The sequence below is a fragment of the Antechinus flavipes genome, chromosome 2 (assembly GCF_016432865.1).
Source record: "Antechinus flavipes isolate AdamAnt ecotype Samford, QLD, Australia chromosome 2, AdamAnt_v2, whole genome shotgun sequence".
NCBI classification, from domain to species: domain Eukaryota; kingdom Metazoa; phylum Chordata; class Mammalia; order Dasyuromorphia; family Dasyuridae; genus Antechinus; species Antechinus flavipes.
Genome location: NC_067399.1, coordinates 581,966,881 through 581,981,624, shown reverse-complemented (window position 1 = coordinate 581,981,624; position 14,744 = coordinate 581,966,881). Strand labels below are relative to the sequence as shown.

At 36.8% G+C, this 14,744-nt stretch overlaps 1 protein-coding gene across 1 annotated transcript in view; it reads left to right on the top strand.

Moving 5' to 3' along the window:
* The first annotated feature begins 9,516 nt into the window (after nt 1–9,516).
* Nucleotides 9,517–14,744, top strand: part of LOC127546919 (SH3 and PX domain-containing protein 2A-like) — a 137,878-nt gene continuing 132,650 nt past the window's right edge. Inside the window, exons 1-2 of the mRNA XM_051973812.1 lie at nt 9,517–9,528; nt 9,718–9,798. Coding sequence (XP_051829772.1) covers nt 9,517–9,528; nt 9,718–9,798 — 93 coding nt within the window. The remainder of the gene's footprint in view (nt 9,529–9,717; nt 9,799–14,744) is intronic.

Sequence of the window (14,744 nt, the reverse complement as noted above, 5' to 3'; positions counted from 1 at the left end):
AGACAGAAAGGGGCTGTACTTTTAAGGAGTTTACTTTTTGGTTAGGGAGTCAAGATAAAGAATCAGAAAATAAGATAGCCTGTGGCAAATGCTAAGTTGGTACAAATGATTGAAGAATGAGAAAACGTGGACTAAGTTGTTTAAGTTGACAATAAGTATAACAGGAACTGGAGAAATGAAGGATTAGTGCTGGAGGTCACAGTCTCATAGATGCTGGACATGAGTAAGCAGTTTGCCCCAGTTTAATGGTATTATCTCTCCCCCCACTCCAAATATTGGACCATCAGTTTCTCCAATTGCTTAGTCAAGGTGCCCTACTTTTTCTCAGGGGCTACTTTTATAATAAAGTTAATTCTGACCAGTGCAGCTATTAGGAAGATATTAAGATGCCAAGGACACTGTGGTTCCCGATGACCTTGAAAGCCCCCAATGGCAGCTGCTGATCAGCCAGGATAACCAGCTGAAGTTCCTGACCCAGTTGACCCAGTGCTGGGCACAGGCAAAGGAGATTTTTTTTTTTTTTACTTTGTTCCCCTCTGGCCTAAGGCCAGGGGGAGCTGGAGAGGGTCCAGGAAAAATAAAGCTGCCCACAGTAAAGGGCCATCGGCGCACCCCTGCCCTGAGCCCGTAACTCCTACCCTTAATTGCAGTTTTCAGCGGTAAAGAGAGCACCAGCACTAATTAAATATGTGGCAGGTCCTGGTCCCTCCTGGATGCTTGGGCCATAAATTAACTGTAATTAGTCACAGCCTAGGACTCTGAAGTTGTAAGAGAGGTAGGTCTGATTAGTGGAGCTCAGAAATGAAATTGAAACTGATTTGCATAGAGGGTAGTTTCCTTACCTGGAAGTGTGGCATTAGGAGGCTTGGGAAGCAGGCAAGTGACCACATCTTCCCCTGTACCTCCTTGACTTTAAGAACTTAGTTCCTTTTGTGCTAATTAGGATTTGGTCAACTGGCTCCCCTTTTACTGGGCTCTCCTCACCTTCATTTCCCCTAATTTTTCTACCTTCTCCCAATCCAACAATCCAGTCCATCCAATCTAATAAGCATTTATTGAGCACCTATTGTGTGTAAGATACTAGGTGCTGGAGATGGAAAGATGAAATGAAAATTAGTCCCTTATTTTGAGGGCCTTGTGATCTACTGAACAATAACAATAATATTATTTTTAAATTAAAGTTTATTTTATTTTAATTTTTAATTTAATAATTAATAACAATAATAAAAATAATAAACGGCATTTTATCCAAGTGGGAAACTCCTCTGGAGTCATTATTCACCAATCCATCTCTGCCCCTGAAGTACAGAATTGAATATTCCCAAGGGAATCACTTGGGAGGTTAAAATGACTCACCACTGGCAGTATGTCAGGATTTGAAATCAGGTCTTCTTGACATGGAGATCTAGTTTTCACTATGTGTACCTCACCACTTATCAGAGCTCTAAGGAAGCAATTCTCTCTTTTTTTTTTTTTTTTTAATTGTTAAATAACTTTTTATTGACAGAACCCATGCCAGGGTAATTTTTTACATTATCCCTTGCACTCACTTCTGTTCGGATTTTTCCCCTCTCTCCTTCTACCCCCTCCCCCAGTAAGGAAGCAATTCTCAAACATTTTGGTCTCAAGACTTCTTTACATTCTTAAAAATTATTGAGAGCCCTACCCCTAAGAGCTTTTGTTTATGTTGATTATATTTATCAATATTTTGTGGTTGAGTTATTTCAGTCGTATCTGACTCTTCACGATCCTATTTGGGGTTTTCTTGAAAGAAATATTGGAGTGGTTTGCCATTTCCTTCTCTAGCTCATTTTATGGATGAGGAAACTGAGGCGACAGGATTAAGTAACTTGCCCAGAATCACATAGCTACTAAATGTCTGAAGTTGGATTTGAATTCAGGAAGATGAGTTCTCCTGATTTCAAGTCCATTGTTTTATCTACTGTACTGCCCCTTCAATATTTACTGAATTTGTAATTAAAATATCTTAGTATTATAAAAAAAATTTAACCTCACAGAACCTCTTAAAGGATTTTGGGAACCTACCTGGGGATTCATGGACCACACTTTGAGAATTGCTGCTCTAAGATATCACAATGAGTTATATATTATAATTTATAAATATTATATAATTTGATGTACCACAGAAAGAATGGAGTTGACAGAATGAGAATGGACCTGGAACTTTGATACTAGAAATAAAACTTGAACCTAAAATTGTAGAGGACTTTAGAATTCATGTAAAACATTTAAAAAATGTTGTTTAATATGTTCTTTTATACTCTTTAAAGAAAAATCCATCACTTTCCAGTAATTTAGTCTTCCCATGAAACAGCAAAAATTCTGTTAAACCAAAAGTCAAATCAATTACTGGCCACATCTGATAACACAGGTCTCATTCTTTGGCTCAGTCCTCTGCCCAAAAGTAAGAGTAAGAGGTATGCTTCACCATTAGTCTTCTGAAGTCATGATTGGTCAAGACGATGATCAACATTCTGATGTCTTTGAGGATTGTTGTTTTTCATATACCATGATTATTATAGAAGTTGTTATTCTGTTTCTATTTCTGGGTTTTTTGTTTTGTTTTGTTTTTTTTTACTGTGCATCAGTTCATACAAATATAAAACATCTGAATTTTTCTTATTTGTTGCTTCTTATGGTGTCATAATATTTCATTTTATTTAAATGGAAACCATTGCCATTTCCTTCTCTAGCTCATTTTATAGGTTAGGAAACTGAGGCAACAGGATTAATTTGTGCAATCAATCCCCTAGTTGTTAGATACCCACTTTGTTTTTCATTCTTTGCTGCCAGAAATAAAAATGCTGGTTGTTCTGATGAATATGAATATGATGAAACATCAGGTTTGTTTTAATTTGCATTTCTCTTTTTTGCCTTCTTATTTCATAAAGAGTGAAACTAAGACTTAAAGTGTAGGCTTGAACAGGATAGGAGGCAGCATTAAGCGTCCTGGAAAAAAACTTAGGTTCTAATGCTAGCTGGACCAGCTTGGGAACAAATTATTTTCCTTCTGATTCTTTACCTGTAAAACGAGAAAACTGGATTAGATGATGGCTTGGTGTCTTCTGCGCCTAAATTATATGATTTATCCAGAGTCACTTAGCAACATAATAGCAGAGCATGAACTGGAATCCAGATCTTGACTCCCATCTGGTCCCAGACTGCCCACCACGAATCTAGTTCTAACGAGATGGGCCAGAGTAATAGAGATCAGGTGGACACATAGGAAAAATTCAGAGACTTGATGATGCAGTGGATAAGATGAATGTTGGGCCTGGAGTCAGGCAGACCTGAATTCAAATGTGAACTCAGATACTTGTTCGCTGTGTGAATTTGGGCAATCCTTTTAACCTCTAGTTGCTTCAGATTCTTCAGTTATAAAATGAGAATAATAATAGCACCTATCTTACAAGGTTGTTATGAGGATTCTGAGAGAAAATATTTATAAAAAGCACTGGCACACAAAATTAGAAAGGAAGCAGAAAGCTAGCTTTTCTGATAAAGGTCTCATTTCTAGAATATATAGAGAACTAACTCAATTTTTTTTTATTCTGTCAATATAAAGTAATTATTAAATAACAACTTAAAAAAAAAAGAACTAACTCAAATTTATACGAATACAAGCTATTCCCCAATTGACAAATAAATGGTCCAAGGATATGAATAGACAATGTTCAGATGATGAAATTAAAGCCATCTAAAGTCATGAAAAAATGCTCTATCTAAATCACTATTGATCAGAGAAATGCAAACTAAGACAATTCTGAAATACCATCTCATATCTCTCATTAGCTAAGCTGACAGGAAAAGATAATGATGCATGTTGGAGGGGATGTGGGAAAACTGGGACACTCATGCATTGTTGCGAAGTTGTGAACTGATGCAGCCATTCTAGAAAGCAATTTGGAACTATGCCCAAAGGACTACAAAATTATTCATCCAGCAGTCTCTTCACGGGGTTTATATCTCAAAAGAGGTCATAAAAAGGGGAAAGGACCCACATGTGCAAAAAAAAAAATTAAACAGTGAATGCCCAACAGTTGGGAAATGGATCTTTATGAATGTAATGGAATATTATTGTTCTATAAGAAATGATCAACAGGCTGATTTCAGAAAAACTTAAATGAATTGGATGCTGAGTGAAGTGAGCAGAACCAAGAGAATACTGTACACAGTAACAGCAAGATTATGTGATGATCAGCTGTGATGGACTTGATGCTTCTCAACAATACAATGTTTCAAGACAATTCCAATAGATTTGGGATGGAAAATGCCATCTGAATCCAGGGAGAGAACTATGGAGACTGAATATAGATCCAAGCATAGCATTTTCACCTTTTTTGTTTGCTTGTTTGTTTGGTTTTTCTTTTTTGATATGATTTTCCTTAAACAAATGACAAATATGGAAATACATTTAAAAAGACTGCACACATTTAATCTATATCAGATTGCTTGTTGTCTTGGGGGGGGGCTAAGGATGGGAGAATAAAAAATTTGTCTTGCAAAGTCTTGCAAAAAAGAATGTTGATGTGGTGATTCAGGCCAATTCCAATAAACTTGTGAGGGAGAGAGCCATCTGCATCCAAAGAGAGGACTATGGTGGACTAAATGTAGATCAAACATAGTATTTTCATCATTAAAAAAAAAGAATGTTGAAAACTATCTTTACATGTATTTGGAAAAATAAAATACTATTGGAGGGAAAAAAGCACTGGCACATAGTAGGCCCTATATAAATGCTTATTACCTTCTTCTGTCCCTCTGGGACTTGTGAGAATGCATTGTTGATCTGATGAGATTCCCTGCCTTTTAGATAGGATTTTCTGTTGGCAGAAATATGGTCCATGCCTTTTTAGAGAATGAAGATAAAAGGAGCACTTCCTTGGTTAGTATTCTCAGGTCCCTCAGATAGGATGTGGGATTGATTGCCCTGAAAGAAAGCTCTCAAAATTTGTCCATGAAAAATGTCTAGAGAAAGGCAAAAAAAAAAAAAAAGTCTTCTGAAAAATCTGCAAAAACCCTACAAGTAAGATCTTCCCTCAGAAACATATCCCCCAAACTGCTCCCTTTGAAGGCAGAATAGTTCACTGCAAAACCTCCCTCAGACACCAGCTGTTTTGTAATGCTACTTCTGTGCTTGGCTCCTGTTGCAGAAGGATTTATGGGCCTTCAAAGGAGCTGATGGTAAACAGAACTGGGTTTTCTCATATGACCTCTGCCCTGTCCCCTCTTCCCTTCACCTGCTCTTTCTCTGTGGTTTATCTCTGAAAAGTCTCTGGAGCCAGCAGCGCCAGGTCTAGGAATTCAGAGAAGCGTGTGTGTATATGTTTCTGTGAAGATAAACCTGGATTTCTGGTGTCTAGAAGAAGAGAAAGTCTTTTCTGCTCTGCATTTGAGTGGGAGAAGCCTGCCAGCTACCTTTCTGTTATCTCTGAGCTTATCTCCAAAGAAGGTTTGGAAAAAAGAAACAGAAAACCCTGAGTTTCCTTAAAGCTGCCTCTGAAACAGAACATGTGGATGTGGAATAGTGTCCTGGGTGGTCAGTCAAGTTTCACAGTGTCCAGATCACATCAGGGTACTTAGATTAAATGATTTAATATATTCAAAGCCTTTTGAAAACTAAAGAGCTATAAAAATGTCAGTTATCACTAGGTAATTAAGGCTGCTATTTTCCCAGAATACCCCTTGTCGCCATTAGCTTGAGCTAAATCCTGAGCCCTAGAAGAAGACATAGACCCTGATACACATCTACTGCATCAACGGTCCCTGCAGAGTGGTAGGTAGGCTATCCTGGAGATAGAGCAGGGAGGGGGAGCCTTCAAAACATTTTTTGGGGGTGAGGAGATATTAAATTTAAACATCTGTCTATGGATGATGATAGCTAGAAAGCTTCAGCTTTCAGCAAGTCCTTGGTTTTGACTTCAGGATATACATGATCTCTATGTTTCCTTGCCTCCCGGATTCCTACAGTTATTAGCAATAGAAGTTTCATTGCTCACGTTACTTAGAGTCATTGAGCCTATTTTTTATCTTTAAAATGAAACATTTATACTAGGAATTTCTTAGTCTGAATCCACAATTTATTTATTTTTTAAAATTTTGATTACTAGGGTTGGTATAATTCTGATATTTTATTTTATACATTTATAAAATTAAAAAGAAAACATTCTGAGAAGGGATTTATATGTTTTTTCAAATGGGTCCAATACACAAAGAACTCTTAGATCAGAAGTTTTCTAAACTTCCTTTTAGCTCTACTAGTGTATGATTTTTTGATAAATATAAGAGGCTTCCTTCTCCCCCTCTCCCTTTCTTATCAGTTGAGGGATAGGAGATGGCTGAGGTTAATCCCTTTATTTGGGATCTGGTTGATTAGCTTGAAATAATGTTCAATCATTTTCAGTCATGTCCCACTCTTTGTGACCCCATTTCTTAGTAATGATAATGGAGTGGTTTGCTGTTTCCTTCTCTAGTTCATTTTATAGATGAGGAAATTAAGACAAAGTGTCCAGGGCCACACAGCTAGTAAATGTCTGAGGCCAGATTTGAACTTGGGAAGATGAGTTTCCTTGACTCCTGGCCTGGTGCTCTGTACACTGTACCACTTACCTGCTCCTTAGAAGAATGACTTCTGCTTCATTGATCTTGGTGAGGCAACAAGATACACTCTGGGAGGGGAAGTCCATTTCTGCTTCCTTGGAATGGAAACTACCCAGAACAGTTGTCAGGAGACAGACAAAAAGAGTGAGGAGAGGGGAGAGGAAGAGGAGGCAGGAAATAGAAGGAAGGAAAGGGGAGAGAGGATGCTTCATTGACTGCACTTGGTGGTGAGAACCCATGGAGAGGATAGCAAACCTCCCTGCCTATCTCCTTTGGGATTATCTTCTTGTCTTCAGCCATGGGTTTACTGTCTTGGGGCCACTGCCTAATCTCCTCACCTTCTCCCTTCCATCCTCATTCTCCTGAATTCTTTCTGGTAGGTCTTCAAACTGACCCCCAGATACTTAGGTGCAATCACTGCTTCTACCCTCCAGATAATGAAGATGTAGATGGGAATGATGTATTTGGAAAAAAGACAATTATAGCTGGTTATATTTGAGAATTTTTATTTTCTTTGTCTAAAACGTGCAAAGAGCTCCCATTGAGCTCCACCTCTCCATTTAGTTACCTCAACCCAGCTCTCCTTGTTCTTAGTCTAAGATCCCCTTTCCTGACTCCCTAAAAAGCAAGATATTTCTTAATTCTCTGTTCTCAAATGAAGTTACTCCTTTGGTGAGGGCTCCAAAATTTTAGAAATTGTGGAACTTTTATATTTAAAAGTGCAAGATACATTTTTATATTTAATCTGCATCATTAATAGTCTATCCATTACATTCCAAAGTCTGGATAATCCTGATTTACAACATTTGCTGATTTCAAGGTATAAATTTTCACTCAAAAAAACTGAACAATTGACTCTAGTCAGTCTTGATCTGATTCTAGCACATCTCTGGCTCCAACTACTTTACTTTATACACAATAAGTTTCATGCAAACTGGCCTTCTGATATGTTCCTCAGATGACATTCTTCTTTCAGTCTCTGAGTCTTTTTTTTAACTTGTTCTCCATGTCTGGAATGCACTCCTTCATCACCAAAAGCCTTTCTTGTTCCGACTCAAAGGCTAGTGTTTTTTCCTCCCAAATTATCTGGCATTTTTTGTGTGTGTATATATAAAAAATGTATATATGTACATACATAAGTAATACATAGTATTTCTCTAAATACAAGCAACCTTTTCAAGGGCAGGGATTGTTTTGTTCTTTGTACACCTCTTTCCTACATTAACACAGTGCCTGTTAGTGCCTAGTAGATATTTAATAAATTCTTATTGATTAATTGACTATCAAGCTGCATAATATTCTGTAAGCCAAATTGTGTAAAACAGAATCTTTACTAAACAAATTTTTAATAAATTGCTCAAATTGGAAGGTCTTCCTAGGGCATCCTAGATAATCTTAAAAGAAATACTAGAAAGGATCGAGAGGTTATCTATTTCAATTGCTTCATTTTATAGATGAGGAAACTGATGTTTCTAAAGGTTAATTGATTAGCTCGGGTTTACATAGTTGAATCAGAACCCAGGTCTCTAGACTTGTAATTGAGTGCTCTTTCCATTCCATTATTGTTTCCAACTTCCTCAGTTTACAGATTTGGACAACTGTGACCTCTCTAGGTCATTTGGCTAACTAGTTAGTGGCTAAGCCAAAACAGGAAGTTAAATTTTCTGAATACTGGTTCAGCCTTCTTCAATCCATGATGGCAGCAGGTTCAGAAATATAATAATAATAAAACAGTGATAAAATGACATGCTGGTCATAAAGTTACTTAAACATTGTTTCGTTAATAATTCATAATCAAGCTCCACTCTAAATGGCCATACCCTACCATGACATCATCTGGCTGATTGCCCATCTGTATAATGGTTTCTATGGAATTAATTGCCTCTGTTATATCATGATACCCATGAATGACATTAGGTGGGGCATACCACCTGATAAAGATTAGGGAAGTAAGATTGAGAGTGGAGGTTATGAGGATTGTAATTAAGATTTTCTCTTCCATTTTCTTTTCTTCATTATTCAGTTTTCACATATGTCAGGGCTCACTGGGGCAAGTTTTTGACTCTTTGATCCTACAGGGGAACAAATATGCTTCTTCCAGGTGACATTGAAAGTTTAATTTATAGATAGATTAAGAAAAAGTAACAAGATTCCAAAATTACATTTTTATCTACTTATAAAACTTCCCTGGAAAGCTAACTAACTTCTTGGATCCCAGTTTACCACACAGTTTGAAAATCCCTTCTGGAGACTGCTGGAAAAGTCAATACTATTCCATATCTTCTTTCAAACTGTCCTTATTCTCCCTTCAACTAGAATGCTTACCTTTTTCATCTTTATGTTTTCTGGATCTAGTACTATTTCTATTTCTTGGGAATGGGAATGTATGTGAGACAGAGTAGTTTCCCTTCTTTTTTTCTTGTCCCATCTGTTATTTATCCTAACCTCTGTGCCAAAATTCATCAACCAGTAGTCATTAAGAATACATTATATGAATCCATCCCTTATTTAAGAAAATATAATAGGGGGAAGTTTGCCAGGATGGTCTGGTTTTCTGTGATTCTTGGAGAGATCTTAAAGCAGTTGATGTGATTGTAATATGGGAATCTTCTACTCCAGCCTAGGGTTTTCCCAAAGCAGATAGTTTTGATATTCATCAAAAAAGTGTGAAAGTAGTAGGAGGGTGGGAAAGAAATGGCTAGATATGGCAGAAGATATATGGCTTGCGCATTTTTCTCTACTTGTCAAGTGCCTTTGTATAGCCTCTATCCAATGTGTTAATTCCAATCAAGTTAGAATGTCACAAATTTACATATTGTTTTTATATTCACTGAATACTTTGGTCTTAGAATCAGAAAATCTGGATTTGAATTCCAACTCCTTGAAATACTAATAATGAGACCACAGGTGAATAATGGAACCTTTCTGAGATCTGGTTTTCTGATACAGATAATAACACTTACGTTCCCTGACTACTGGGCTACTATGAAGAAAACAACTTTATTGACCTTTAAACACTATAAAAATATGAGTTATAATTTGAAATAGCTCTTTATCTTTGTTATAATTTATTCATTTTTCTTTTTTCTCTAATAGGTCTACATTATCAATGTGACTTGGTCTGATTCCACCTCCCAGACTATCTATCGGCGATACAGCAAGTTCTTTGACCTGCAGGTAAGTTTTTTCCTCTGTGGAGATACTATTTTGTTTCACTTGGAAGGATCTGGATTTATCATTGGCCAGGGTGCTTCTCACCTCTCCTTCCTTCCTTCTTTTCTTCCCTTCTTCCCTTCACATGATATGGAGAGTACTTCTCAACCACTTGTCAGAGTATAGCAATAAGAAATGATTCAGACCTCTTAGAACTGTATTTGTGAGGGCAGTGTTTCCTGGATGATGCAGGTTTCTCCAGCAAGAAACTGGAATACTTTGGGGGTATTTTTGACCAGCTTTCATGTTTCAGAGAATCTCAGAACTTTCCTAGAGGGGGCAGGGACTTTGATGGTCACCTAATCCTACCTTCCTAGGTTTCCTATAGGATTTTAGAGTTGAAAGGACCTCAAAAGCAGGAATCCTCACTATATCATTCCTGACAACTAGACTGGTCACATAACTTTGGCTTGGAAACTTGAAATGATACATATGGAAGTTCATTGTCTATTCAGGCAGCCTATTCCATTGTTGACTAACTCTCATTGTTAGAAATTTTTTCCTTATGTTGAGCCTCCTTGTAACTTCCGGCCGTTGGTTCTAGTTTCCTTATCTTTCTTATTGTTTTTTCAAGGTGGGGTGAAGATGGCAGCTATAATAGCTAACCACTGTATTGGAGGGTGTGTATGTGTACAAATATGTACACATATAAAGAACTGGAATGAGGAAAAGTTGCTGTGTAGTGAATCAATGAAAAAAGATTTTTATTGAGCACTATGTGTACAGATAGGAAAGCAAGCAAGTTTTTTCTCCCAAGAAACTCACGTTCTTTTTCTTTTTAAACCTTTTATTTTCAAAATATGTGCATAGATAGTTTTCAGTATTCACCTTTGCAAAACCTTGTGTTCCAAATTTTCTCCTTCCATCCCCTGATGATCTAGTTCATAAGACAACAAGAAATATGGGAACAAAACTAAAATATTGAAACTATAGCAGAAAAGGTAGGGCATTTGATATGAAAAACAATAGTTCTTGGCACAATGCCTGGCATGTAATAGATATTAAGTATCTAGATTTAGATATCTAGATAGCAAGAATCCAATATAGATTAAACATGTATAATTCTTCTATATATATTTCCACAATTATCATGCTGCACAATAAAAATCAGATCAAAAAGGACAAAAACTGAGAAAGAAAACAGAAAGCAAACAAACAACAACAAAAAAAGTGAAAATACTATGTTGTGATTCATACTCAGTTCCCACAGTCCTCTCTCTGGGTGCAGATGGCTCTCTTCATCACAAGACCTGGAACTGTCCTGAATCCTCTCATTGTTGAAGAGGGCCATGTCCATTGGAATTGATTATTGTATAATCCTGTTGCTGTGTACAATGATCTTCTGGTCCTGCTCATTTCACTCAGCATCAGTTCATGTAAGTCTCTCCAGACCTCTCTAAAATCATCCTGGTGATTGTTTCTTATAGAACAATAGTATTCTATAACATTCATATACCACAATTTGTTCAGCCATTCTCCAAGTATTGGGCATCTACTCAGTTTCCAGTTTTTGGCCACTACAAACAGGGCTGCCACAAACATTTTTGCACATGTGGGTCCCCTTCCCATTTTTATGATCTCTTTGGGATATGAACTCAGTAGTAACACTGCTGGATCAAAGGGTATGCACAGTTTGATAGCCCTTTGGACATAGTTTTGGATTGTTCTCCAGAATGGTTGGATCCGTTCACAACTCCACCAAGAGTGTATCAGTGTCCCAGTTTTTCCACATCCCCTCCAACATTCCGCATTATCTTTTTCTGTTATCTTGAAAGTCGTGTTCTAGTTGGATGAGACAACACAAAAAGTAGGGTTGAGCTTCATGGAAGGACTTTGTGCTGTTAGAGTACAGTGGCAGGATAGCACTTAGGGCACAGTAAGAAGAATTGTAATTTGTGTCTTTCTGCTCGTCTAGCTGGTGTTGGGACATTTCTAATGGGATAGGAAGGGCAGGTGGAGATGCTGGCCCACTATCATTAGGAAGAAGGAAATCAAAGTCAACAAGCATTTAGTAAGTGTTTCCTTTGTGCTAGCCCTGTATCAGAGTGTGGGAGCTCTGGGTTCTCTCAGAGGGATTGAGAATGGAGGGGTCAGAAGGGGGAAGGGGACATTGGCAAGAAGGTTAGGGGTAAGGATTCCCTGGGGTGTCGGTGTCTGCTCTGTGAGACCCTTCAGCACCCAGTGAAGTCTGGGCAACTCACTTTTACTTTGGTGCTTTAAAATATTGGGTAAATTACAGAAATGTACAGGTAACATTTCGTTCATGAATTGCTGGTACCAAAACAAATTAAGCATCTGGGGGCTGATTTTTTTGGTGATGACTTTCTTCAGACAGAACTAGGCTGATTCTTAGACAAAAGGCACAGATAGGATTGTGGAATGTGAACAGAAAGGAACTTTCGAAATCTTCTAGTTCATATACTCTGTGAATCTGAGTATATTTTGTATTGCTTGTTTGAAGGTAAAAGCATATATTAAATCTTCCTATTATTTTAAAATTACTTATCTGTGCTTCTCTTCTGTATATTAAAAAACATGTATTTTAATGACCTTTTTTTTTTTTTTTGCGGGGGAACATTACTGTTGCTAATTCTCCTATCTCATTTCATCTGTTCATAAAAATTGAGAAAAGAAAAAAAGAGAAAACATTTGAAACATTCAAGTATAAACAAGCAAAATGAATCTACACAGTGACCACATTCAGAAATGCATGTCTCTTTCTGCATCTTGTATCCATCATCTCTTTGTCCTGGGTGGATTACATGCTTCTATACAGGTCTTCTGATCATTGCATTAATCAGAGTTCTGAAGTCTTTTAGATTTGTTTTTCTTTACAATGCGAGTGTTCTTGTATAACTTGTTTTCCTGGTTCTCCTCACTTTATCTGCATCAGTTTAGACTGCTCAAAGATTCTCTTAAGTAATTTATTTTACAATTTTTTATGATGCAAGAATATTCCATTGCATTGATATTCTCCATTCCCCAATGGTATGAGAGGCAATTTAAGAAATTCCCCTTAAATGCCATTTCTTTCTTTTTCTTTTTTCTTCTTTTCCTCAGCTCAAGATCACAAGGTTATTATTATTATTATTGTTATTTTTTGGCTTATCCTTTACTAATATCACTCCCTTACCTCCTTTCTACTTGTTCCCTACTAAACTTTATTTTGTGTGTATAGGTTTGTTTTGCTCTCCTTTGTCCTTTGATATAAGAATAAGGCTTATCTTATACTCATTCCCTCCATTTCCATGTTTGTATATTCTTCCTACTCAGTATAATTTTGAGAAATAGCAAGTTCCTTCCCTTTCTTCTTTCTTTGTATCCTAGTGTATTCCTCCCTTTACTTTTCCTTTCCTGATCTCCAATCAAATCTTCAGAACAGATCCTAGTTCCTCTTTTTTTTTTTTTTTTTCCCCATTTAACTCTCAGTAACTTTTGAAGACATTAAAATTCTGATGGGACATTTATTTCTTCTCTCTCATTTAAAGTGTTAGCATTTAAGTTGTTCTTATGTTAGCATAAAGTTGTTCAATTCATTTTAATTGTTTAAATACATTTACCTTCAGTTTTTCTGGACTCTTGGATTTGTCTTTCAAAGTTCCTACTCAGCTCTGATCTTTTCATCAGAAATGCTTGAAAGCCCCTGTTCCATTAGATGTCCTTTTTTTCGTCTCTCTCTCTAGGATTATTTTCAGCTTTGCAGCATAAGTTAGTCTTGGTTGTAAGGCTATATCCTTTGTCTTTTAGAATATTGCATTCCAAGAGCTTTCATTTTTAGTGGTAGCTGCCAGGAATTGTGTGATCCTTGACTGTTGTTTCTGGGTTCTTGAACTGCTTACTTCTGGAAGTTTGCCATAATGTTTTCTTTGATGTGGGAGTTCTGTGACATTTCTAAGACTTTTCTTCTGGGGTTTATTTCATAAGGTGATTAGTGGAGTCTTTCTATCTGTACTTTGTCTTATGGTTCAAATAGATCAGTTTTCCTTTATGATTTCTTAAAATAGATTTTTTAAAATTAGAGTCTTCAGTTAGTAATTCTTAAATTATTTTTCCTTAAGTTGTTTTCCAGATCATTCTACAGGCATTTATTTAATATCTATTATATGCCAGGCATTGTGCCAAGAACTATTGTTTTTCATATCAAATGCCCTACCTTTTCTGCTATAGTTTCAATATTTTAGTTTTGTTCCCATATTTCTTGTTGTCTTATGAAGTCATTAATTTCTGTTTGGTCAATTCTAATTTTCATGGAATTTTTTTTAAATAGCTTTTTATTTACAAGATATATGCATGGGTAATTTTTCAGCATTGATAATTGCAAAACCTTTTGTTCCAACTTTTCCTCTCCTTCCTCCCACCCCCTCCCCCAGATGGCAGGTTGACCAATACATGTTTTTTTTTTTTTTTAATAACTTTTTATTGACAGAACCCATGCCAGGGTAATTTTTTACAACATTATCCCTTGCACTCACTTCTGTTCCGATTTTTCCCCTCCCTCCCTCCCTCCACCCCCTTCCCCAGATGGCAAGCAGTCCTTTACATGTTAAATATGTTACAGTATATCCTAGATATAATATATGTGTGCAGAACTGAACAGTTCTCTTGTTGCACAGGGAGAATTGGATTCAGAAGATAAAAATAACCCAGGAAGAAAAACAGAAATGCAGGCAGTTTATATTCATTTCCCAGTGTGCTTTCTTTGGGTGTAGCTGCTTCTGCCCATCTTTGATCAATCGAAACTGAATTAGCTCTCTTTATCTAAGAGATCCACTTCCATCAGAATACATCCTCAAACAGTATCGTTGTTGAGGTATATAATGATCTCCTGGTTCTGCTCATTTCACTTAGCATCAGTTCATGTAAGTCTCGCCAGTCCTCTCTGTATTCATCCTGCTGGTCATTCCTTACAG